General features: G+C 42.3%; 1 protein-coding gene across 2 annotated transcripts in view; it reads right to left on the bottom strand.

The window, feature by feature from the left end:
- Positions 1-3,583: 3,583 nt before the first annotated feature.
- LOC311139399 (G patch domain-containing protein 3-like) overlaps positions 3,584-26,410 on the bottom strand; it is a 35,788-nt gene continuing 12,961 nt past the window's right edge. The window contains exons 2-8 of one of the 2 annotated variants that reach the window (XM_084174270.1): positions 10,659-10,789; positions 10,350-10,565; positions 9,891-10,065; positions 9,703-9,762; positions 8,369-8,493; positions 4,023-4,150; positions 3,595-3,872 (exon numbers count right to left, since the gene is read on the bottom strand). In XM_084174270.1, the coding sequence (XP_084030396.1) occupies positions 3,689-3,872; positions 4,023-4,150; positions 8,369-8,493; positions 9,703-9,762; positions 9,891-10,065; positions 10,350-10,565; positions 10,659-10,789 (1,019 nt within the window). In that variant the 3' untranslated portion in view covers positions 3,595-3,688. Of the gene's footprint in view, positions 3,873-4,022; positions 4,151-8,368; positions 8,494-9,702; positions 9,763-9,890; positions 10,066-10,349; positions 10,790-26,410 lie in introns of both variants that reach the window. The other variant, XM_084174269.1, reaches the window with a different exon arrangement.

Here is a 26,410-nt window from a genome sequence, read left to right as displayed (position 1 = left end):
GAACAAAAATATAAACGTAACATGTTTCATGAGCTGCAATAAAAGATCCCAGAAATTTTCCATACACACAAAAGGCTTATTTATCTCAAATTTTGTGCACAAATTTCTTTACATCCCTGTTAGTGAGCATTTCTCCTTTGCCAAGATAATCCATCCACCTGACAGGTGTGGCATATCAAGAAGCTGATTAAAGAGCATGATCATTACACAGGTGCACCTTGGGCTGGGGTAAATACAAATATGCAGTTTTGTCACACAACACAATGCCACAGATGTCTCAAGTTTTGAGGGAGCGTGCAATTGGCATGCTGACTGCAGGAATGTCCACCAGAGCTATTACAATAGAATTGAATGATAATTTCTCTACCTTAAGCTACCTCCAACGTCGTTTTCGAGAATTTGGCAGCATGTCCAACCGGCAGACCACGTGTATGGCGTCATGTGGGCGAGCGGTTTGCTGATGTCAACATTGTGAAAAGAGTGCCCCATGGTGGCGGTGGGGTTATGGTATGGGCAGGCATAAGCTATGGACAATGAACACAATTGAATTTAATTGACAGCAATTTGAATGCACAGAGATACCGTGACGAGATCCTGAGGCACATTGTTGTTCCATTCATCCGCAACCATCACCTCATGTTTCAGAATGATAATGCACGGCTCCATGTCACAATTCCTGGAAGCTGAAAGTGTCCCAGTTCTTCAATGGCCTGCATACTCACCAGACATGTTACCCATTGAGCATGTTTGGGATGCTCTGGATCGACGTGTACGACAGCATCTTCCAGTTTCCGCCAATATCCAGCAACTTCGCACAGCTATTGAAGTAGTAGGACAACATTCCACAGGCCACAATCAACAGCCTGATCAGCTCTATGCGAAGGAATGTCAGGCCGCATGAGGCAAACGGTGCTCACACTAGATACTGACTGGTTTTCTGATCCACGCTTCTCCCTTTTTTTTCAGGTATCTGTGACCAACAACAGATGCATATCTGTATTCCCAGTCATGTGAAATCCATAGATTAGGGCCTAATTTATTTCAATTTACTGATTTCCTTAGATTAACTGTAACTCAGTAAAATCTTAGAAATTGTTGCATGTGTTTATTTTTGTTCAGTATATAATTGATTTGAATAAAAACGATGTTTCTTTCCCATTATGTATTTATCAGAGTTATTGACCTCACAATAAGCCAGATTCGAGTGACTTACATTGTGGTGCTGAAACATGAAGCAGCAGTCACGGCACAATCAATTGGAAATGGACAGCTCATGGTGCTGAAAGTAGGCAAATTAGAGTAGGCATAATTCATTTCCACAGTCTTCATTTTAATTAGACATTACTAACAACTTTGTGTTGGAGCCTATTTCTTTCTATTTAAGAAATAAGAGGTAGGCCTACCTGTTTGACAGATTAAATTAGGCTATAGTCTGTTATATGTTTGTAATACTGCAATGTCATATGTAAAATACATGACCAAAAGTATGTGGACCCCTGCTTGTTGAACATCTCATTCCAAAATCATGGCCATTAATATGGAGTTGGTCCCCCCTTTGCTGCTATAACAGCATCCACTCTTCTGGGAAGGCTTTCCACTAGACGTTGGAACATTGCTGATGTTGGCCGATTAGGCTTGGCTCGCAGTCGGCGTTCCAATTAATCTCAAAGGTGTTTGATTGGGGTTGAGGTCAGAGCTCTGTGCAGGCCATTCAAGTTCTTCCATACCAATCTCGACAAACCTTTTCTGTATGGACCTCACTTTGTGCACAGGGGTATTGTAATGCTGAAACAGGAAAGGACCTTCCCCAAACAGTTGCCACAAAGTTGGAAGCACAGAATCGTCTAGAATGTCATTGTATGCTGTAGCGTTAAGATTTCCCTTCACTAACCCGAGCCATGAAAAATAGCCCCAGACCATTATTCCTCCTCCACCAAACTTTACAGTTGGCACTATGGATTGGGGCAGGTAGCGAGGGGAGGGGGGAACTCAGTCGGGGTCTCAACCTACTATTGAGAGTAAGAATAGTAGAATACACAGCAGGTGCAATTTCAAAATGTTGTTGTGCATCAGCAGTTTCTCGTTACTGTATGTCAGTCACTCAATTAGCCATGTCAGCTAACATTTGTTTTATTGGTAGGTAGTCTAGCCAGCTATGTAAACTTGTAGTAATCATGGTCGAATACCGACCAGGCATGCAGGTCAGGTGCCCTTCAGGGGGCCCCCATTGATTGTGTTAGTCATTCTCACTCAGATATCATATTAACATGGCATAAGTCATTACAACATTTGTAGAATTGCAGGAAATTAGCTTTAAAACTGCAACATTTTCTCTATGCTCCATGGCAAAACGTGTAGAATTGCAAGAAATGAACTTTAAAACTTACATTTCTCTCTCAACCCCCAACCAAATCTCGCATTTTTATTTCAGAGGTCCAATTTTCCCTTACTATAAATAAAGTTCACTCCCTAAGGATCGCAATGAGTAGCGATGGTCCTCTGGGTGTAAACTCTGTGGATTTGGAAACTAGAACTGCTCCTGAGTAGAATTGACCCCCCTTTTACCGACGCAACGTACAGAAAATTGTGTACGGTGCAATATGCATGTCCAATATGAAAAACGTATTGCATTTAAACTGATTGGCCACTCTTTAAGGGCCGCAGAATGAGCAGTGACGCTCCATGGGTTGTACACTCTGAATTTGGAAGCTAGAGGTGCTCCTGAGTAGAATGGACCTCCCTTTTACTGCGACACAATGTACAGGAAATTGTGTACTATGGAGCAGTATGTCCAATATGAAAAACGTACTGAACATCGTGCTATTTGAATAAATTAATTAACAATGGGATTTAAAAAGATTAAAGTTGATTATTATAATATTATTAATAGCATTATGTCTTGTTATTTGTTTACTGTTAGCATGATATCTAGTAATTATTACTTTTAATACTGTTAATGTCAATGCTATAATATTGGTGCTATAAAGGCGATTACCTTTATTCCTTTTTTCATATTGTTTAACAAAATTCTAAGTCTGCCAACATTTCCTCATAAAACGTTAAGAATTTCAACTATTGGTATAATTTTTTTTACCATCATTGCGGGACATTCATTTGGAAGGAAAACCGCCGAGGTCACAGCCTTATTCTTGTTAGGTCTTGCTGGTGGAATGCAGGTCTAGCCAACTACTACTGGCTAAAATATTTACTTCAAGTTCAATCATTGTTTTAAATAAATAAAAGCAGATATAAATACAGTTGTTGTGAAAAAAATAAAACCAACTGTAAGAGAAAATGTGAAGTCTACTTATACTAATGTAGAATATTAGTTACCACTGTCACACTAGCTATGCTTTATTTTATTTTATTTTATTTCACTTCACCTTTATTTAACCAGGTAAGCCAGTTGAGAACAGGTTCTCATTTACAACTGCGACCTGGCCAAGATAAAGCAAAGCAGTGCAATAAAAACAACACAGAGTTACATATGGGGTAAAAAACATAAAGTCAAAACATGATCAAAACTACAAAAATGTGTAATTCATTCAGGAGACGAGACAAGACAAAATAATTGAAACAAATCCCTTGTATGATGAAAACGCTTTAATACAAACAAAGCATGAATTCCAAAGGGAAAAATAGGTCATAATAGTAATAAGAACAATTAAATAAACATGTAATACAGTTGTCATCTTTTTGGCCCAATGCTGCCACCTGGCAGCCAGCCTCGGTACTTCATGCTGGTTTTGGGATGGCGTCGCAATAAGGGGTCCCCTTGGTCTATGTCTTTGGGTTTATCATACACCGTGGATATGTAGAAGTCTGGTTTGGCCTTTTTCACAAAGTAGGAGCTCAGCTTCTCTCCATGGTACCTGCACAAAACAGCATATTGTAATCAGGGTTTTTATTTGTCAACAAGAATAACTTGTAATATCCTTTAACTTTCCTGTACATATCCAAGTTACAAAGGCCATGTATTTAATTGTCATTGTAGTTATTGTGATAGTAAATGTTGCTCTCACCCAAAGCCCCTCTTGCATTTGGGATGCTGTCCTTCATTCTCCAGGGCTTCTGGAATCCCTGCCTGACTGTTACCCAGGCCCTTTCCCTCCTTCCAGCCCTGCTTCTCCATCACCCGGCGACCAACCCCCTAAACAACGACAACATACAAAGATCAGTACTGCTCCTAGTACCAGGTACCAGACTATGGAAAAAGCCATTCCTGCTTTTATGAGGAATTCAGACCACACCAGTTACATTCTGCCTACTAAATGAGAACAGAGTACTAGGTAAATAGGTAGCACTTTATAATAACTCCACGCAATAAAACATTTATAATGGATTAGTAAATAGTTTCTTCATAATTTATTATTCATTACACACACTGTAAATGTTAGTAACCTAGTTAGTTATTCACACACTTATAAACAACTTAAAGCATTTAAATAATGATTCATACGATCATTCATAAGATGTTTAATATAGGTCCTTATAAACCATTTACTAATCCTTAGTTAAGTCTTCTTGCGTTGTCTCATCTAAAGTGGGCTATTTATACTTTATAAATGTTTAGAGAGTGACCAGTGTAATTTCTCTATTTTATTTTTTATTTATTTTTTACATGCCATCGGTAGACATTCCAGCAGTACCTGATGCTCCTTAAGGTCTCAAAATGGCCCCTAGAACATATCAATGGTTAAACAATAAGCAGATGTTTTTTTCTTCCCCATTTTAAAACTCATCTCCTGAAATTCTACACAGTTTGACATGACTTATTATGTCTCTCGAGGAGTATATGGAGCGGTATTTTGAAAACACAGTATAAGTGGAAAGCCCCCTCCCCCCTGAATATTGGGGGGGGACATATCCCCGCAATCCCCCTTGGCAATTTCGCCTATCCTTCAGACACTCCATGCTAAGTAAAACAACGTTTTCAGGCCAAAAATGCTAACATAAGCTTTTCTAGGCAATGACTTTTCTAACAAATCCAAAGCGTGGATTGCAGTCATTCCTTAGAGCAGTCTAATCTTGGTTTGCCCAGAACTAAAATCTCATGTAATTTGATCATCTGAGTGATTAAATTCTGGGTCCATACATTTTAGAACTTCGGAGTGGGGTATCAATGATCATGAGGAAGGTGAGGGATCAGCCCAGAACTACACGGCGGGACCTGGTCAATGACCTGAAGAGAGCTGGGACCACAGTCTCAAAGAAAACCATTAGTAACACACTACGCCGTCATGGATTAAAATCATGCAGCGCACGCAAGGTCCCCCTGCTCAAGCCAGCGCATGTCCAGGCCCGTCTGAAGTTTGCCAATGACCATCTGGATGATCCAGAAGAGGAATGGGAGAAGGTCATGTGGTCTGATGAGACAAAAATAGAGCTTTTTGGTCTAAACTCCAATCGCCGTGTTTGGAGGAAGAAGAAGGATGAGTACAACCCCAAGAACACCATCCCAACCGTGAAGCATGGAGGTGGAAACATCATTCTTTGGGGATGCTTTTCTGCAAAGGGGACAGGACGACTGCACCGTATTGAGGGGAGGATGGATGGGGCCATGTATCGCGAGATCTTGGCCAACAACCTCCTTCCCTCAGTAAGAGCATTGAAGATGGGTCGTGGCTGGGTCTTCCAGCATGACAACGACCCGAAACACACAGCCAGGGCAACTAAGGAGTGGCTCCGTAAGAAGCATCTCAAGGTCCTGGAGTGGCCTAGCCAGTCTCCGGACCTGAACCCAATAGAAAATCTTTGGAGGGAGCTGAAAGTCCGTATTGCCCAGCGACAGCCCCGAAACCTGAAGGATCTGGAGAAGGTCTGTATGGAGGAGTGGGCCAAAATCCCTGCTGCAGTGTGTGCAAACCTGGTCAAGACCTACAGGAAACGTATGATCTCTGTAATTGCAAACAAAGGTTTCTGTACCAAATATTAAGTTCTGCTTTTCTGATGTATCAAATACTTATGTCATGCAATAAAATGCAAATTAATTACTTAAAAATCATACAATGTGATTTTCTGGATTTTTGTTTTAGATTCCGTCTCTCACAGTTGAAGTGTACCTATGATAAAAATTACAGACCTCTACATGCTTTGTAAGTAGGAAAACCTGCAAAATCGGCAGTGTATCAAATACTTGTTCTCCCCACTGTATATACACACATTTGTGAAGAACTAGCTTACTAACATTTACAAATATGGAAGTAATGATTAATAAATGGTGAACAAACCGTTTGTAAATGCCTTATAAATGGTTTATTAAAATAAAGTGTTACCCGAAGTTTAAACACCGCCTTCGCCCAATCTTGGTACATCCAAATAATCAGTGATGAAAACCCTAACACCGGAACTACTACTGCTAATTACCATACGCATTCCATCCCGTCGTGACAGATTCTTCGGTTTACGGGCAGAATCTGTCCACAAGAGATTAAGAGCAGTCCATAGACTGCTTACGAGGTAAGGAAACAAATATCTGAATACATATTTTCGCTGAACTATCCCATTATGTTTAAAGAGTTACTCCCATTAAAGGCCCGGTAAAGGTGTCGCCAAACAAACCCGTGTGAAAATAGTCTGCGGTTAAAAGACGCACTGGAAGCATTTAAAAGGTTATACATGTAAAATGTATACCTGCAAATCATACATGTAACATTTCTACCTCAATCACACCAGTAATATTGAAGGAATAAAAATCCACTCGAGAAAAACTGTCCGGTCCGCCCAGCTGTGTGTGTAGGCTACATCTCCCCGTTTTATGATTTGTTTGCGTTTGCGAAGTTGACAACAGCAAAACATTCAGAATACAACTCTTCCTCAAGTCCTTGCAACAGTTGTTTCACAATAGCTGAATTAAATGTTCTATATACACACAAAAGTATGTGGACAGTCATAGGATGCCACCTTTCCAACAAGTCAGTTCGTCAGATTTCTGCCCTGCAACGGTAAGTGCTGTTATTTAGAAGTGGAAACGTCTAGGAGCAACACTGGCTCAGCCGCGAAGCGGTAGGCCACACAAGCTCACAGAAAGGGACCACCGAGTGCTGAAGTGCGTAAAAATAATCTGTCCTCGGTTGCAACACTCACTACTGAGATCCAAACTGCCTCTGGAAGCAACTTCAGCACAATAACTGTTCGTCGGGAGCTTCATGAAATGGGTTTCCATGGCCGAGCAGTCACACACAAGCCTAAGATCACCATGCGCAATGCCAAGCGTCGGCTAGAGTGGTGTACAGCTCACCGCCATTGGACTCTGGAGTAGTGGAAACGCTTTCTCTGGAGTGATGAATCACACTTCACCATCTGGCAGTTCGACGGACTAATCTGGGTTTGGCGGATGCCAGGAGAATGCTACCTGCCCCAATGCATAGTGCCAACTGTAAAGTTTGGTGGTGGAGGAATAATGGTCTGGGGATGTTTTTCATGGTTCGGGCTAGGCCCCTTAGTTCCAATGAAGGGAAATCTTAACACTACGGCATACAATGACATTCTAGACGATTCCGTGCTTCCAACTTTGTGGAAACAGTTTGGGGAAGGCCCTTTCCTGTGTCAGTAATACAATGCCCCCGTGCACAAAGCGAGGTCCATACAGAAATGGTTTGTCGAGATCGGTGTGGAAGAACTTGACTGGCCTGCACAGAGCCCTGACCTCAATTGGAAGGCCGACTGCGAGCCAGGCCTAATTGCCCAACATCAGTGCCTGACCTCACTAATGCTCTTGTGGCTGAATGGAAGCAAGTCCCTGCAGCAATGTTCCAACATCTAGTGGAAAGCCTTCCCAGAAGAGTGGAGGCTGTTATAGCAGCAAAGGGGGGACCAACTCCATATTAATGCCCATGATTTTAGAATGAGATGTTTGACGAGCAGGTGTCCACATACTTTTGGTTATATAGTGTATTTCCTTTAAAATCCTGTGTTGTGTGTTTTACCATTGATATGCTCTAGGCTATTTTGAGACCTTAAGGAGAATCAGGTACTGCTGAAATGTCTACCAATGGCATGTCCATTTTTTGGTGAGAAATTACACTGGTCACTCAAAACATTTATAAAGTATAAATTGCCCACACTTTAGATAAAGGCCACGCAAAAAGACTTAACTAATGATTAGTAAACCTACATTAAACATCTTATGAATGGAGTAATCATTAATAAATGACTAAAATATTTACTAATCCATTATAAATGCTTCATTAAATGGAGTTATTATAAAGTGCTCCCGGTAAATGTGTATTGGTGTGTGACTGCTCAGTCGACTCATCAGACTGCAAGACCAAAGAATGGACGAGGCATCTGATCTGATATCTAATATGATCTGCTATTTATTTTCATGGCTGCTCAGTTCACATGATTGGAACAAGGACTGCCCTACCTTAGTGAACTTCTCAAAGTTGCCGATTGGCTGATCTTGTCCTCCAGACCTGTCCTCCAGCCCCTCCCTCAGCCTCTTCTCATACCGCATGCGGACGTAGTCACGGGAGTCCATGTCACCCCCGTCTGTGTGGAGAGTGGCCCCCACGAGATGAATTCTCTACGTACACCATTACTACCTTTTTGCACTTTGTGCTGTTGTCTGTGCCTAACAATGTCTGTACCATGTTTGTGCTGCTGCCATGTTGTGTTGCTACCATGCTGTGTTGTCATGTGTTGCTGCCATGTTGTGTTGTTGTCTTATGTCTCTCTTTATGTAGTGTTGCGGTGTCTCTCATCTTGATGTGTTTTGTCCTCAATTTTGAATCCCAGCCCCCATCCCCGCAGGAGGCCTTTTGGTAGGCCGTCATTGTAAATAAGAATTTGTTCTTAATTGACTTGCATAGTTAAATTAAGGTTAAAAATGTCCCTTCAAATGTCTTAAGACATTGTGCCTACCTAGTTCACTAGGATTTCAAATCAGTCAACCACGTTTCCATCCAGTTCTTATGCGAGTAAAGTCATACCGTATTTTAAAAAAGAATCTCGACAGCTGTGATGGAAACAGGACGTTTCGGTACAATTTTATAAGATGGCAACAGATCATTTGGTAAAATGTATTATGCGAGAAATGACGGTGGAAACGCCTTTATGAGCAAATATTGATATTGAAGTTAACTTGGGAGTCACACGATGACATGGTGTGTGGTACTCCCACTACGGCTCGAAATCATGAAGTTTAAATTAGGTTACAGATTAAATGAGTTACGATGAACTTCACAGGGTGGTGAAAGTGCATGGTATGAGCTTGATGCTCCTGTCCAATAAAAGTTGAGGGTCTTATTCCGGTGAAATGATGATCAATGCTTGACTGCCGTTTTGACAAATAAAAACATTCTCGCTGTTATCCATAATCTCATAATGTAGACTAGTCTACCCACACTGTATCTGCAAGCTGTTGGCTAGAGTGCACGTGCCAAGACCAGAGTAGGCACATTTTCTATTTAACGCAACAGTTTGTGACAAAACTATGCGATGGAAACACATTGAACATTACATTTTTTATTTGGCACATGAAAACTTAAGTGAAAAAGAACATTTTGTGTGCACTACTTAGTCACGCACTGATTTGTATCTGCAACAAGTCCGTTTGGTGGAAACACACCACTGGTGGGAAAATGTGCATATTTTCTTTATGCGGATTTTAGAATAGTCACATGAAAATCTGTCACCAATTGGATGGAAACCTAGCCATAGATCCTGAATTGTGAAGGAAAACATGCAAAGTCAGGTTACCTTTGTCATAGTAAACGCTCATGTCCACATCCCAATCATCTGCCGTTTGCTCATCAAAATCTAGGGCAAGAGAAAAAACAACATCACTATTTGACTGGAGGGAAATGTATAATTATGAATTTTACAAGACAGAAATGTTCAATCAGAATGACAGATCTTTAAGAGGGCTAGTGGAGCCCCCGCCATACCTCCTTCCTCCTCTTGCCAGTACTGGGCATCTGTGTAGAAGACCAGGCCTGAGCCTCCCTTCTCCCACTTCAGCTCTATCTCCTCCTCGTAGAGCCGCTCCTTGCTACGCTCCTGGCTCGTCACGTCCTCATGCAGGGCCTCATGGCGATCCCACTCCTCACAGCGGTCATCATCCTACATCACAGAACAACACAGGGATCATATGCAATGAAAGAAATGGCCCATGCGTCTGTAAAGCCAGAGTTCACAGCAACAACAATAATCCAGCCATTGTTATGTAGCCTACTCCGATGTTTCTACCTTGAGATGTATTTTTCTTTACCAGTGCCTCAGCCTTTTTACCACTTTAAGCCCTTCCAGTTTTCAACATGATTCCCTTATGAACTAATCACAGCAAGTACTGTAGCTCACAGGTTATAGGATATTTACAGTATATACAGTAACACATTTAGACTCACATCATCTGCATTTGACTGGGCATCCTCCTCTTCCACTTCTGGTATTTCAGGGTCCCCTGAGTCAGTGGGCCCCTTGGTTCCTGAGGGAGGGGCCACACTACCAGGACCTGATATTTCATGCCCACCAGCTGTGAAGACACTCTCCTCGGTGGATGGTGCCAAGCTGGTGTTATGGTACTGGAAGGGCACATTACCATAGCGCCGATTGCAGCTTGTCTTGGGGAAGGAGAGGCCGAGTTTGCGTATGAGGCGTGGGGGTAGGCGGCATGACTGAATAAGCTGTAAGAATACCTTTACTGTTGTACCCACATTACCAGCTGGCATAAGAGAAGGCGGGTTCAGCTCTGGCAAGCCCTTTAGATCCGCCTCTGTGAAGCGTTCTGTTAGTGCCACGTGGCGCCTGTGCTCAGACTTTGTCTTGTAGGGGAATCCATCCTCATCTGAAACAAAAATGTGGATTCCTTAAATTTTATGAATAGCACACAGAGGCAGATTTTATGGTTTTATGTCTGACCTTGTCCCCAGGCGCTTGACAACCCATGACAAGATTGCCCAGACTAGAGTAATGGTTCAGTTACAGTGCCTTCAGAAAGTATTAACACCCCTTGACTTTTTCCACATTGTTGTGTTACAAGGTGGGATTAAAATTGATTCTAACATAAGTATTCAACCCCAGAGTCAATATTTCCTAGAATCACCTTTGGCAGCGATTACAGCTGTGAGTCTTTCTAGGTAAGTCTCTACAAAAGCTTTGCACACCTGGATTGTACAATATTTGCACATTATTATTTTTAAAATTCAAGCTCTGTCAAGTTTGTTGTTGATCATTGCTAGACAGCCATGTTCAAGTCTCGCCATTGAGTTTCAAGCCAATTTAAGTCAAAACTGTAACTAGGCCACTCAGGAACATTCAATGTCATCTTGGTAGGCAACTCCAGTGTATATTTGGCCACCACAATGCTTGAAAATAAGTGGTACTCAGTAATGTGTTGCGTTGGATTTGGCCCAAACATAACGCTTTGTATTCAGGACATAAAGTTCATTTTTTTTGCCACATTTGCATTTTTACTTCAGTGCCTTATTGCAAATATGATGCATTTTTTTGAATATTTTGTATTCTGTACAGGCTTCCTTCTTTTCACTGTCATTTAGGGTAGTATTGTGGACTAACTACAATTTTGTTAATCCATCCTCAGCCATTAAACTCTAATGGTTTTAATGTCACCATTGGCCGCATGGTGAAATGCCTCAGCAGTTTCCTTCCTCTCTGCCAACTCTGTTAGGAAGTACTCCTGGATCTTTGAAGTGACTGGGTGTCTTGATACACTATCCAAAGTTTAATTTATACTGTACCTTCACCATGCTCAAAGGGATATTCAATGTCATCTTTTTTTTACCCATCTACAAATAGGTGCCCTTTTTGCGAGGCATTGGAAAACCTCCCTGGTCTTTGTGGTTGAATCTTTGTTTGAAATTCACTGCTCAACTGAGGGACCTTACAGATAATTGTATGTGTGGGGTACAGAAATGTGGTAGTCATTCAAAAACCATGTTAAAAACTATTTGCACACAGTGAGTCCATGCAATTTATTATGTGACTTGTTAAGCACATTTTTACTCATTAACTTATTTAGGCTTGCGATTACAAAGGGTTGAATACTTATTGACTCAACACATTTCAGCTTTTCCTTTTTAATTAATTTGTAAAAAATATGAAAAACATAATTCCACTTTGACATTATGGGGTATTGTGTGTAGGCTAGTGACAAACAATCTCAATTTAATCCATTTTAAATTCAGGCTGTAACAGAATGTGGAAAAAGTTGAGGGGTGTGAACACTTTCTGAAGGCACTGTAGCCTAATTTGAATCCTTCAGAAAGTCTTTGGAGTTACTATTGGGTGATTTCCTCACTAAACTAGATTTAAGAAAACATTTATAATAATAATAATAATAATAATAATAATAATAATAATAATAAATATATATATATATATATATATATATATATATATATATATATACACATACATACATACACACACATACATACACAGTTGAAGTCAGAAGTTTACATACACAGGTTGGAGTCAATAAAACTCGTTTTTCAACCACTCCACAAATTTCTTGTTAACAAACTATAGTTTTGGCAAGTCAGTTAGTCCATCTACTTTGTGCATGACACAAGTAATCTTTCCAACAATTGTTTACAGACAGATTATTTAACTTATAATTCACTGTATCACAATTCCAGTGGGTCAGAAGTTTACATACACCAAGTTGACTGTGCCTTTAAACAGCTTGGAAAATTCCAGAAAATGATGTCATGGCTTTAGAAGCTTGTGATAGGCTAATTGACGTCATTTGAGTCAAATGGAGGAGTACCTGTGGATGTATTTCAAGGCCTACCTTCAAACTCAGTGCCTCTTTGCTTGACATCATGGGAAAATCTAAAGAAATCAGCCAAGACCTCAGAAAATAAATTGTAGACCTCCACAAGTCTGGTTCATCCTTGGGAGCAATTTCCAAATACCTGAAGGTACCACGTTCATCTGTACAAACAATAGTACGCAAGTATAAACACCACGGGACCACGCAGCAGTCATACCGCTCAGGAAGGAGACGCGTTCTGTCTCCTAGTGATGAACGTACTTTGGTGCGAAAAGTGCAAATCAATCCCAGAACAACAGCAAAGGACCTTGTGAAGATGCTGGACGAAAAAGGAACAAAAGTATCTATATCCACAGTAAAACGAGTCCTATATCGACATAACCTGAAAGGCCGCTCAGCAAGGAAGAAGCCACTGCTCCAAAACTGCCATAAAAAAGCCAGACTACGGTTTGCAACTGCACATGGGGACAAAGATCGTACTTTTGGAGAAATGTCCTCTGGTCTGATGAAACAAAAATAGAACTGTTTGGCCATAATGACCATCGTTATGTTTGGAGGAAAAAGGGGGATGCTTGCAAGCTAAATAACACCATCCCAACCGTGAAGCACGGGGGTGGCAGCATCATACTGTGGGGGTGCTTTGCTGCAGGAGGGACTGGTGCACTTCACAAAATAGATGGCATCACGAGGAAGGAAAATTAAGTGGATATATTGAAGCGACATCAAGACATCAGTCAGGAAGTTAAAGCTTGGTCCCAAATGGACAATGACCCCAAGCATACTTCCAAAGTTGTGGCAAAATGGCTTAAGGACAACAAGGTCAAGGTATTGGAGTTGCCATCACAAAGCCCTGACCTCAATCCTATAGAAAAGTTGTGGGCAGAACTGAAAAAGCGTGTGCAAGCAAGGAGGCCTACAAAACTGACTCAGTTACACCAGCTCTGTCAGGAGGAATGGGCCAAAATTCACCAAACTTATTGTGGGAAGCTTGTGGAAGGCTACCCGAAACGTTTGACCCAAGTTAAACAATTTAAAGGCAATGCTACCAAATACTAATTGAGTGTATGTAAACTTCTAACCTACTGGGAATGTGATGAAAGAAATAAAAGCTGAAATAAATCTTTCTCTCTACTATTATTCTGACATTTCACATTCTTAAAATAAAATGGTGATCCTAACTGACCTAAGACAAGGAATTTTTACTAGGATTAAATGTCAGGAATTGTGAAAAACTGAGTTTAAATGTATCCGAATTCAACTGTATGTATGTATGTATGTATGTAATATATATATATATATATATATGTGTGTGTTAAACAAATCAAAATATATTTTATTAGTGAGATTCTTCAAAGTAGCCACCCTTTGCCTTGATGACAGCTTTGAACTCTTGGCATTCTCTCAACCAGCTTCACATGGAATGCTTTTCCAACAATCTTGAAGGAGTTCCCACAACAATCTTGAAGGAGTTCCCACATATGCTGAGCACTTGTTGGCTGCTTTTCCTTCACTCTGTGGTCCAACTCATCCCAAACCATCTCAATTGGGTTGAGATCGGGTGATTGTGGAGGCCAGGTCATCTGATGCAGCACTCCATCACTCTCCTTGGTCAAATAGCCCTTACACAGCCTGGAGGTGTGTTTTGGGTCATCGTCCTGTTGAAAAACAAATGATAGTCCCACTAAGCGCAAACAAGATGGGATGGCGTATCGCTGCAGAATGCTGTGGTAGCCATGCTGCTTAAGTGTGCCTAGAATTCTAAAAAATCACAGACAGTGTCACCAGCAAAGCACCCTCACACCTCCTCCTCCATGCTTCACAGTGGGAACCACACATGCGGAGATCATCCGTTCACCTACTCTGCGTCTCACAAAGACACGGCGGTTGGAACCAAAAATCTCAAATTTGGACTCATCAGACCAAAAGACAGATTCCCATCGGTCTAATGTCCATTGCTCGTGTTTCTTTGCCCAAGCAAGTCTCTTCTTATTGGTGTCCTTTAGTAGTGGTTTCTTTGCAGCAATTGAACCATGAAGGCCTGATTCATGCAGTCTCCTTTGAACAAATCAAATTTTATTTGCCACATGCGCCGAATACAACATGTGTAGACATTACTGTGAAATGCTTACTTCCAGCCCTTAACCAACAATGCATTTATTTCAACAGTTGATGTTGAGATGTGTCTGTTACTTGAACTTGAACTCTGTGAAGCATTTATTTGGGCTGTAATTTCTGAGGCTGGTAACTCTAATGAACTTATCCTCTGCAGCAGAGGTAACTCTGGGTCTTCCTTTCCTGTGGCGGTCCTCATGAGAGCCAGTTTCATCATAGCGCTTGATGGTTTTTGCAACTGCACTTGAAGAAACTTTCAAAGTTCTTGACATTGTCCAGATTGACTGACCTTCATGTCTTAAAGTAATGATGGACTTTCGTTTCTCTTTGCTTATTTGAGCTGTTCTTGCCATAATATGGACTTGGTATTTTACCAAATAGGGCAATCTTCTGTATACCACCCCTACCTTGCCACAACACAACTGATTGGCTCAAATGCATTAAGAAGGAAAGAAATTCCAGAAATGTACTTGTAACAAGGCACACCTGCTAATTGAAATGCATTCCAGGTGACTACCTCATGAAGCTGGTTGAGAGAATGCCAAGAGTGTGCAAAGCTGTCATCAAGGAAAAGGGTGGCTATTTGAAGAATCTCAAAAATAAAATATATTTTGATTTGTTTAACACTTTTTTGGTTACTACATGATTCCATGTGTTATTTCATAGTTTTGATGTCTTCACTATTATCCTACAATGTAGAAAATAGTAAAAATAAAGAAAAACCCTTGAATGAGTAGGTGTGTCCAAACTTTTGACTGTTACTGTATATTTGACATTTGTATTATAAAGCATAATTGAGAAATAATTAATTGAATTTGGAACATTGTGACATTACCCAATCCTCCTTCAAGACTCAATGTTTCATCTGTAGGTACTACAAAGCAACAAAAAAAGGTGTAATATGAAGCTTTACCGTTTGCTCTGTAATATAAGTAGTATTTTGATTTCAATAAAAATTTTCATACATTAATTTATGACTATTGGAAAAATGTATTGGGCCACTTAATTTGTACAATATATTATTGAATATAATATACTCTACAGGAATATCAAAGTTCCAGAGTGTGATCTCTGCTAGCTTTAAAGTTATGGCCCATTTGAAACAGAGAAATTGGCATAGTAGGCTATATAACCAATCACAGCCCTCCTCTTACTTGTATCGTTGCACAACCTGCAAATCACCAGCAGAGGGGGACCATTTTGAATAGGTTTTCACATTCACTCTGCTGGTAATGCTTACAAATTGGATCATAACTCTAAAAGTAGCTGCGATACCACACTGGAACTTCGATATGCCCATATAGTATATTATTTTAAACAATATATTGAAAGATTAGCCTAATCAAAGTGTATATTTTAAATATTAATGTTTATATTTTACAATATGTGACTGACCGCCTTGATTTGGTCTTATGTAGCAAAATTTGAAATTGTGTTTTTTACATTGGCTAAATCATACACTGCATTTAAGGGAACAATGGGAAAGTAATTCTGCTTTGAAAGTTGATTAACTTGTAATCTCACTTTTGAGAAAATGGCCTTTGAATGTTTTGATACCTACTGAAGAGCTCTTCTTTGTCCACACCCATTCAGCACCGTTCACACACACTCTTAAGCTTTAGCCCCACCAATCTCTTTTCGCTCTCGGAGCATTCCGAGCGCACACTTGACGCTCTGGCCGATGAGTAGGGTTGATCCGAGCGTTCTGACCTCACAACGGCAGTGAAGCACCCAAGCTAACTGGCTAACATTGGCTAGATTGCTAGCTACTTCCAGACACAAAATTGGGATTATGGTTAATTGTTTCCCTCCGGATAACATGAAAACAGCGAGTGGGGTGTTCCCTCACCCTACTCGCCCCAGCTCTGCTAGGGCGAGTAAAATGGTCAGTGGGGTGTTCCCCCATATGAGACCATTTTACTCGCCCTAGAAGAGCTGGTTAGGCTGTTTTCGTGTTATCCAGAGCGTTGGTGACTAACTGTGCTGCTGGCAACAATTTAATTATGTTTTTTTGCCGACGTTTACTGACACAGGCCATATTTAACGGGTGTTGTGCATTCGTAAATTAATCAGTTATTCTGCGCTCTGGCATACTCAGACTGAATTTACAAATGCACCAGAAATGGTTACTTGCATAGTGGAGTCTTTTGTTAAGACATGTAGCTAGCTAGCTAGCTAGGTAAATCATTAACCATAATCCCAACTCATGACGTTACTACCCTGCATTAATCTGCAGGTAGCTAACCAACCAGGTTCAATGTTAGCTACAGTGGGGAAAAAAAGTATTTAGTCAGCCACCAATTGTGCAAGTTCTCCCACTTAAAAAGATGAGAGAGGCCTGTAATTTTCAGCATAAGTACACGTCAACTATGACAGACAAATTGAGGAAAAAAAAATCCAGAAAATCACATTGTAGGATTTTTAATGAATTTATTTGCAAATTATGGTGGAAAATAAGTATTTGGTCACCTACAAACAAGCAAGATTTCTGGCTCTCACAGACCTGTAACTTCTTCTTTAAGAGGCTCCTCTGTCCTCCACTCGTTACCTGTATTAATGGCACCTGTTTGAACTTGTTATCAGTATAAAAGACACCTGTCCACAACCTCAAACAGTCACACTCCAAACTCCAGTATGGCCAAGACCAAAGAGCTGTCAAAGGACACCAGAAACAAAATTGTAGACCTGCACCAGGCTGGGAAGACTGAATCTGCAATAGGTAAGCAGCTTGGTTTGAAGAAATCAACTGTGGGAGCAATTATTAGGAATTGGAAGACATACAAGACTACTGATAATTTCCCTCGATCTGGGGCTCTACGCAAGATCTCACCCCGTGGGGTCAAAATGATCACAAGAACGGTGAGCAAAAATCCCAGAACCACACGGGGGGACCTAGTGAATGACCTGCAGAGAGCTGGGACCAAAGTAACAAAGCCTACCATCAGTAACACACTACACCGCCAGGGACTCAAATCCTGCAGTGCAGACGTGTCCCCCTGCTTAAGCCAGTACATGTCCAGGCCCGTCTGAAGTTTGCTAGAGTGCATTTCGATGATCCAGAAGAGGATTGGGAGAATGTCATATGGTCAGATGAAACCAAAATATAACTTTTTGGTAAAAACTAAACTCGTCGTGTTTGGAGGACAAAGAATGCTGAGTTGCATCCAAAGAACACCATACCTACTGTGAAGCATGGGGGTGGAAACATCATGCTTTGGGGCTGTTTTTCTGCAAAGGGACCAGGACGACTGATCTGTGTAAAGGAAAGAATGAATGGGGCCATGTATCGTGAGATTTTGAGTGAAAACCTCCTTCCATCAGCAAGGGCATTGAAGATGAAACGTGGCTGGGTCTTTCAGCATGACAATGATCCCAAACACACCGCCCGGGCAACGAAGGAGTGGCTTCGTAAGAAGCATTTCAATGTCCTGGAGTGGCCTAGCCAGTCTCCAGATCTCAACCCCATAGAAAATCTTTGGAGGGAGTTGAAAGTCCGTGTTGCCCAGCGACAGCGCCAAAACATCACTGCTCTAGAGGAGATTTGCATGGAGGAATGGGCCAAAATACCAGCAACAGTGTGTGAAAACGTACAGAAAACGTTTGACCTGTGTCATTGCCAACAAAGGGTATATAACAAAGTATTGAGAAACTTTTGTTATTGACCAAATACTTATTTTCCACCATAATTTGCAAATAAATTCATTAAAAATCCTACAATGTGATTTTCTGGATTCTCATTTTGTCTGTCATAGTTGACGTGTACCTATGATGAAAATTACAGGCCTCTCATCTTTTTAAGTGGAAGAACTTGCACAATTGGTGGCTGACTAAATACTTTTTTTCCCCACTGTATATACACACACACATACATACACATATATATATATATTTTTAATTGAAAATACTACTCATATTACAGAGCAAGCGGTAAAGCGTCATCTGACCAATTTCTGCTTTTTAGCACCTGAAACATTAGTCTTAAAAGGAGGCCTGGGTAAGGCCAAAATATCAAATGTTCAAACTTCAATTAATGATTTCTCAATTATGCTTTAAAGAGTTACGCACCGATTCCACGTGTTTTTTTGTTGCTCATAAAAAAAAATAGATTTAAGTCTTGGGGGTGTGGTTCGATGTGGCAGTTACTGATGAGACACCATAGGAACAACGTCAGTAGGCCTATCACTTCCTCAAAATAGTCCGAATGAATCGAAGATAACACAAGAAATCTGTAATTAATTGACGTTTTTGCCAAGGAGGTTTTAGTCACACAATTTTACATCTAGCTAAGGTGTTTGGTGCAGAATTTCTCAAGTAAAAAAATTTGCGATATTTTGTCTTATGTAAACAAAGTCAGATGCACTGCAGTGAGGTCTCTCTCATGCCTCGATCACACCAACAGCATCATTGCGTTTTGGTACACCAGAAGTACATGTACATTCATTTCCAATGGAATGCTGCATTTGCCTTGCAGCATTGTGTTGCAGAGGCAGTTGCAGTGCATATGTTGGATTTATCGAACATATGCATAAAAATGGTATGCGTAGATGGCTTGACAGAAGCAGAATGTGAATGTTGAACTGTTGTTGCACACATCCAGATGATGCTGTGTACCATGTTGTGCAATGACGCTGTCGGTCTGATTGAGGCGTCACTGTCTGTGTGTTCTGCGGTATGATTGAATAGAGTGAACTTAATGACCAAAATTTACCTACTTGCACTTTTTAGTCAATTTTGCCATTGGAATAAATGTTTGACTAATGTCAATGTCTCATATGAAGTTTTCAACTAGATAAGTTGGTTCTACAGTTCTGCATTAAGATACAAATCTCAAATGTATGTCAAATTCAAGTTCCGATTTCTATCAGACTTCTATCACCTGAAGCATATGTAAAACTATGTAAACAGGTGCACTAGCTCAGCAAGTACGCATGCGTCACGTGCATGCGTCAGGTGATAGACATCTGAACACACTACCAGTGCTTTGAAAAGTTTGTTTAATTATACTTTCCTGTGTATATTCATTTCTAAAAATATTGGCCCGAATAAAGACTTTTTCCACATTTTGTTACGTTACAGCCTTATTCTAAAATGGATTAAATTGCCCCCCCCCCCCCCTTATCTACACACAATACCCCATAATGACAAAGCAAAAACAAGTTTATGTTTTTTGCAAATGTATTACAAATAAAAAACTGAAATATCACATTAACATAAGTATTCAGACCCTTTACTCAGTACTTTGTAGAAGCACTTTTGGCAGTGATTACAGTCTCTAGTCTTCTTGGGTATGACGCTACAAGCTTGGCACTTCAGTATTTGGGGAGTTTCTCCCAATCTTCTCTGCGCATCCTCTCAAGCTCTGTCAGGTTGGATGGGAAGCGTCGCTGCACAGCTATTTTCAAGTCTCTCCAGAGATGTTCGATCGGGTTCATGTCTGGGCTCTGGTTGGGCCACTCAAGGACATTCAGAGACTTGTACCGAAGTCACGCCTGCGTTGTCTTGGCTGTGTGCTTATGGTCGTTGTCCTGTTGGAAGGTGAACCTTCGCCCCAGTCTGAGGTCCTGAGCGCTCTGGAGCAGGTTTTCATCAAGGATCTCTCTGTACTTTGCTCTGTTCATCTTTCCCTCGATCCTGATTAGTCTCCCAGTCCCTGCCGCTGAAAAACATCCCCACAGCATGATGCTGCCCCCACCACGCTTCACTGTAGGGATGGTGCCAGGTTTCCTCCAGACGAGACCCTTGGCATTCAGGCCAAAGAGTTCAATCTTGGTTTCAACAAACCAGAGAATCTTGTTTCTCATGGTCTGAGAGTCCTTTAGGTGCCTTTTGGCAAACTCCAAGCGGGCTGTCATGTGCCTTTTACTGAGGAGTGGCTTCCATCTGGCCACTCTACCATAAAGGCCTGATTGGTAGAGTGCTGCAGAGATGGTTGTCCTTCTGGAAGGTTCTCCCATCTCCACAGAGGAACTCTGGAGCTCTGTCAGAGTGACCATCGGGTTCTTGGTCATCTCCTTGACCAAGGCCATTCTCCCCCGATTGCTCAGTTTGGCCGGGCAGTCAGCTCTAGGAAGAGTCTTGGTGGTTCCAAACTTCTTCCATTTAAGAATGATGGAGGCCTCTGTGTTCTTGGGGGACCTTCCAAGAACCCTACCCCAGATCTGTGCCGACACAATCCTGTCTCTGAGCTCTACGGACAATTCCTTCGACCTCATGGCTTGGTTTTTGGTCTGACATGCACAGTCAACTGTGGGACCTTATATAGACAGGTGTGTGCCTTTCCAAATCATGTCCAATCAATTGAATTTACCACAGGTGGACTCCAATCTAGTTGTAGAAACATCTGAAGGATGATCAATGGAAACAGTAGGCAGCTGAGCTTAATTTCGAGACTCATAGCAAAGGGTCTGCAGCTGGAGCTGGGAGGAGGTCGTCGGGTAAGCTCGTCGGGTAAGCTTGGCTTTATACATAGCATGGGCTTTGTCGAGTCAGGCTTAAACTATGTATTTAGATTGTAGTTAGGTATTGTAGGTAGGTATCGTGGGTTGTTGTAGGTAGTTGTTGTATGTAATTATTGTAGGTTAGTATTGTATTCGGCGGTGCCGGGTGTAGCACAAAGCTAGCTAGCTAGCTAACTCACCACCTGGACTAGCTGGCGAGTAGCTATTAGCAACGGTATAGTTGTTTCACGCCTGAGTGCCTGTAATTACGCCAGCTGGCTGCCTACAATGGTTACATACAATAACTGCCTACCATTCAGCTGTTTTCTAACCTCATTGTCTGAACCGTTAACGTTAGGTAGCAAGTGGCTACTGTGCTTGAAAATTAGCAAGCTTGTTGCAACCTGGATAGCTACTTGTAAACAATAGCTGGAATGATCGAGCGAGTCAATTCAGTGGCTAGCTTTGCACTTGGCTAGCTAACAGTAGCTGCTAGGGGTAAGTCATAACCTACACTTGTGTTTTGTTTTTTACATATTGATAGCCCGAGGCGCTCAAGGAATTCGGGACATGGGTGACTAGTTAACGTTAGTTTGGCTCTCTCTGTGTGTTCGTGCCGTGAAAGGAGGGGTTCTTCTTTGTCTGAAAGCAATGGCTAGCTAGTTTGCTAACTATTCTAGCTAACTAACTGGCTGAATAAGTTGACGACGGACTCGCTCAAGCTGTCGGGACTAACCCACAACGTTAGACACGGACACGAACGATCTGCTTGTGTGTTGATACACTGGTGGTTGTTGTGGCTGAGTATTGGCGCTAAACCCTGCTGCTGGAGACCGGCATGCTAGCTGGCTGTGGCGTCTTATGACGAGGTGCCCGGACGTTTTTCACGGAATAATACTGCACCTAGTTAGCTAGCTGAATAAACTAGGTTAGTCTATTCCTAGAAAACATTGAACCGCTGTAGTTTACAACAATTATAGTTTCTGAGGTGGAAGTTGGGAGAGTTATATTTGGGAGTTGTGGTGAGGGAGGCCCCGCTCTCTCCTTTCCCAGATATTTAGTTCATTTTATTCCGATCTCCTCTGCATTATTGTAGCCATCTGCTGCAGCCTGTCAACTATGCCTCTGCCTATCCCTGTTCTCTCCTCTCCGCACAGGCTACACAAACGCCTCACACCGCGTGGCTGCTGCCTCTCTAACCTGGTGGTCCCTGCACGCACGACCCACGTGGAGTTCCAGGTCTCAGGCAGCCTCTGGAACTGCCGTTCTGCTGCCAACAAGGCAGACTTCATCCCAGCCTATGCTACCCTCCAGTCCCTCGACTTCTTGGCGCTGACGGAAACATGGATTACCACTGAAAACACTGCTACTCCTACTGCTCTCTCCTCGTCTGACCATGTGTTCTCGCATACCCCAAGAGCATCTGGTCAGCGGGGTGGTGGCACAGGAATCCTCATCTCTCCCAAGTGGACATTCTCAATTTTTCCCCTGACCCATCTGTCTATCTCCTCATTTGAATTCCATGCTGTCACAGTCACTAGCCCATTTAAGCTTAATATCCTTGTCATCTATCGCCCTCCAGGTTCCCTTGGAGAGTTCATCAATGAGCTTGACGCCTTGATAAGTTCCTTTCCTGAGGATGGCTCACCCCTCACAGTTCTGGGGGATTTCAACCTCCCTACGTCTACATTTGACTCATTTCTCTCTGCCTCCTTCTTTCCACTCCTCTCCTCTTTTGACCTCACCCTCTCACCGTCCCCCCCCCTACTCACAAGGCAGGCAATACGCTTGACCTCATCTTTACTAGATGCTGTTCTTCTACTAAGCTCACTGCAACTCCCCTCCAAGTCTCCGACCACTTCTTTGTATCCTTTTCTCTCTCCCTCTCCTCCAACACTACTCACTCTGCCCCTACACAGATGGTAATGCGCCGTCGCAACCTTCGCTCTCTCTCTCCCGCTACTCTCTCCTCTTCCATCCTATCATCTCTTCCCTCTGCTCAATCCTTCGCCCTCCAATCTCCTGATTCTGCCTCCTCAATCCTCCTCTCCTCCCTTTCTGCATCCTTTGACTCTCTATGTCCCCTATCTTCCCGGCCGGCTCGGTCCTCCCCTCCAGCTCCGTGGCTTGATGACTCATTGCGAGCTCACAGAACAGAGCTCCGGGCAGCTGAGTGGAAATGGAAGAAAACTAGACTCCCTGCAGACCTGGCATCTTTTCACTCCCTCCTCTCTACATTTTCTTCATCTGTTTCTGCTGCTAAGGCCACTTTCTACCACTCTAAATTCCAAGCATCCGCCTCTAACCCTAGGAAGCTCTTTGCCACATTCTCCTCCCTGCTGAATCCCCCCCCCCCCCCCCCCCCCCCCCCCCTCTGTGGATGACTTCGTCAACCATTTTGAAAAGAAGGTTGACGACATCCGATCCTCGTTTGTTAAGTCAAATGACACTGCTGGTCCTGCTCACACTGCCCTACCCTATGCTTTGACTTCTTTCTCCCCTCTCTCTCCAGATATAATCTTGCGACGGCAGCCCGCCCAACAACCTGCCCGCTTGACCCTATCCCCTCCTCTCTTCTCCAGACCATCTCCGGTGACCTTCTCCCTTACCTCACCTCGCTGATCAACTCATCCTTGACCGCTGGCTATGTCCCTTCCGTCTTCAAGAGACGAGAGTTGCACCTCTTCTCAAAAAACCAACACTCGATCCCTCCGATGTCAACAACTACAGACCAGTATCCCTTCTTTCTTTTCTCTCCAAAACTATTGAGCGTGCCGTCTTTAGCCAACTCTCTTGCTATCTCTCTCAGAATGACCTTCTTGATCCAAACCAGTCAGGTTTCAAGACTGGTCATTCAACTGAGACTGCTCTTCTCTGTGTCACAGAGGCTCTCCGCACTGCTAAAGCTAACTCTCTCTCCTCTGCTCTTGTCCTTCTAGACCTGTCTGCTGCCTTTGATACTGTGAACCATCAGATCCTCCTCTCCACCCTCTCCGAGCTGGGCATCTCCGGCGCGGCTCACTCTTGGATTGCGTCCTACCTGACCGGTCGCTCTCTACCAAGTGGCGTGGCGAGAAGCTGTCTCCGCACCACGTGCTCTCACCACTGGTGTCCCCCAGGGCTCAGTTCTAGGCCCTCTCCTATTCTCGCTATACACCAAGTCACTTGGCTCCGTCATATCCTCACATGGCCTCTCCTATCATTGCTACGCTGACGACACACAACTAATCTTCTCCTTTCCCCCTTCTGATAACCAGGTGGCGAATCGCATCTCTGCATGTCTGGCAGACATATCAGTATGGATGACGGATCACCACTTCAAGCTGAACCTCGGCAAGACGGAGCTGCTCTTCCTCCCGGGGAAGGACTGCCCGTTCCATGATCTCGCCATCACGGTTGACAACTCCGTTGTGTCCTCCTCCCAGAGTGCGAAGAGCCTTGGCGTGACCCTGGACAACACCCTGTCGTTCTCCGCTAACATCAAGGCGGTGACCCGATCCTGTAGGTTCATGCTCTACAACATTCGGAGAGTACGACCCTGCCTTACACAGGAAGCAGCACAGGTCCTAATCCAGGCACTTGTCATCTCCCGTCTGGATTACTGCAACTCGCTGTTGGCTGGGCTCCCTGCCTGTGCCATTAAACCCCTACAACTCATCCAGAATGCCGCAGCCCGTCTGGTGTTCAACCTTCCCAAGTTCTCTCACGTCACCCCGCTCCTCCGCACACTCCACTGGCTTCCAGTTGAAGCTCGCATCTGCTACAAGACCATGGTGCTTGCCTACGGAGCTGTGAGGGGAACGGCACCTCTGTACCTTCAGGCTCTGATCAGTCCCTACACCCAAACGAGGGCACTGCGTTCATCCACCTCTGGCCTGCTGGCTCCCCTACCTCTGCGGAAGCATAGTTCCCGCTCAGCCCAGTCAAAATTGTTCGCTGCTCTGGCACCCCAATGGTGGAACAAGCTCCCTCACGACGCCAGGACAGCGGAGTCACTCACCACCTTCCGGAGACATTTGAAACCCCACCTCTTTAAGGAACACCTGGGATAGGATAAAGTAATCCTTCTACCCCCCCCAAAAAAAACATTGTAAAGTGGTTATCCCACTGGCTATAAGGTGAATGCACCTATTTGTAAGTCGCTCTGGATAAGAGCGTCTGCTAAATGACGTAAATGTAATGTAAATGTCTGAATTTTTATGTAAATAATGTATCTTTTTTTAAATAAACATTTTCAAAAGTTTCTACAAATCTGTTTTTGCTTTGTCATTATGGGGTATTGTGTTTGATGAGGATTTTTATTTATTTAATCCATTTTAGAATAAGGCTGTAACGTAACAAAATGTGGAAAAATTCAAAGGGTCTGAATACTTTCCGAATGCACGGTACAGTATGTTGTAAGAATTTCAATATCAAGAGGACATGTCATTTCTTCCCCCCGGATGCCAAAAAGTTACTTGCAGATGAGACATTTTGATCAGAAAAGTATCAGAAAAAGCAGATTGAGGTTTCCAAAACCCTTACCAAATAACACATTTTAGAGATGAGCTCTATAAAATAAATAAAATAAAAAATAATAACCACTGTTCCATGTGCTCCACACATGAGCATGCGGCAACAGATAGCCTAGTAGCCTACAGCAGGGTTCCCAAACTGGCACCCCGCGGGGTGATGTTTTTTGGTCCCCCAAAACTTAACATAAAAGACAAAAAACATCTGCAAATCCACTCCAAGTGATTTGAATTTTGGAAATCTGTATTCCCATACATAATTATAACAGATAGGCTATATATATATATATATATATATATATATATATATATATATATATATATATATATATATATATATATATATATATATATATATATATATATATATATATATATATGATCATATACAAATGTAAGTAAGGTTTGAAATGATAAAAAAAAATTCAAATATTATATACAGTATGTTTGGGCTTCTTGCAGTCAATTTGCAGTCTACAAATTATATGTCATTATGACCCTTAGTGTGTCCACCCACTCTGTGAAAACGCGCTTTGGTGATGACATTTCACTTCCTTATGTTATAAAATACATTTTACCAAGTCAGATATGATTCTTCATGTTCTGAATCG

Source organism: Coregonus lavaretus (assembly GCF_964263955.1).
Source record: "Coregonus lavaretus genome assembly, chromosome: 13".
Classification (NCBI taxonomy): Eukaryota; Metazoa; Chordata; class Actinopteri; order Salmoniformes; family Salmonidae; genus Coregonus; species Coregonus lavaretus.
This window is presented reverse-complemented; position numbering and strand designations above follow the sequence as displayed.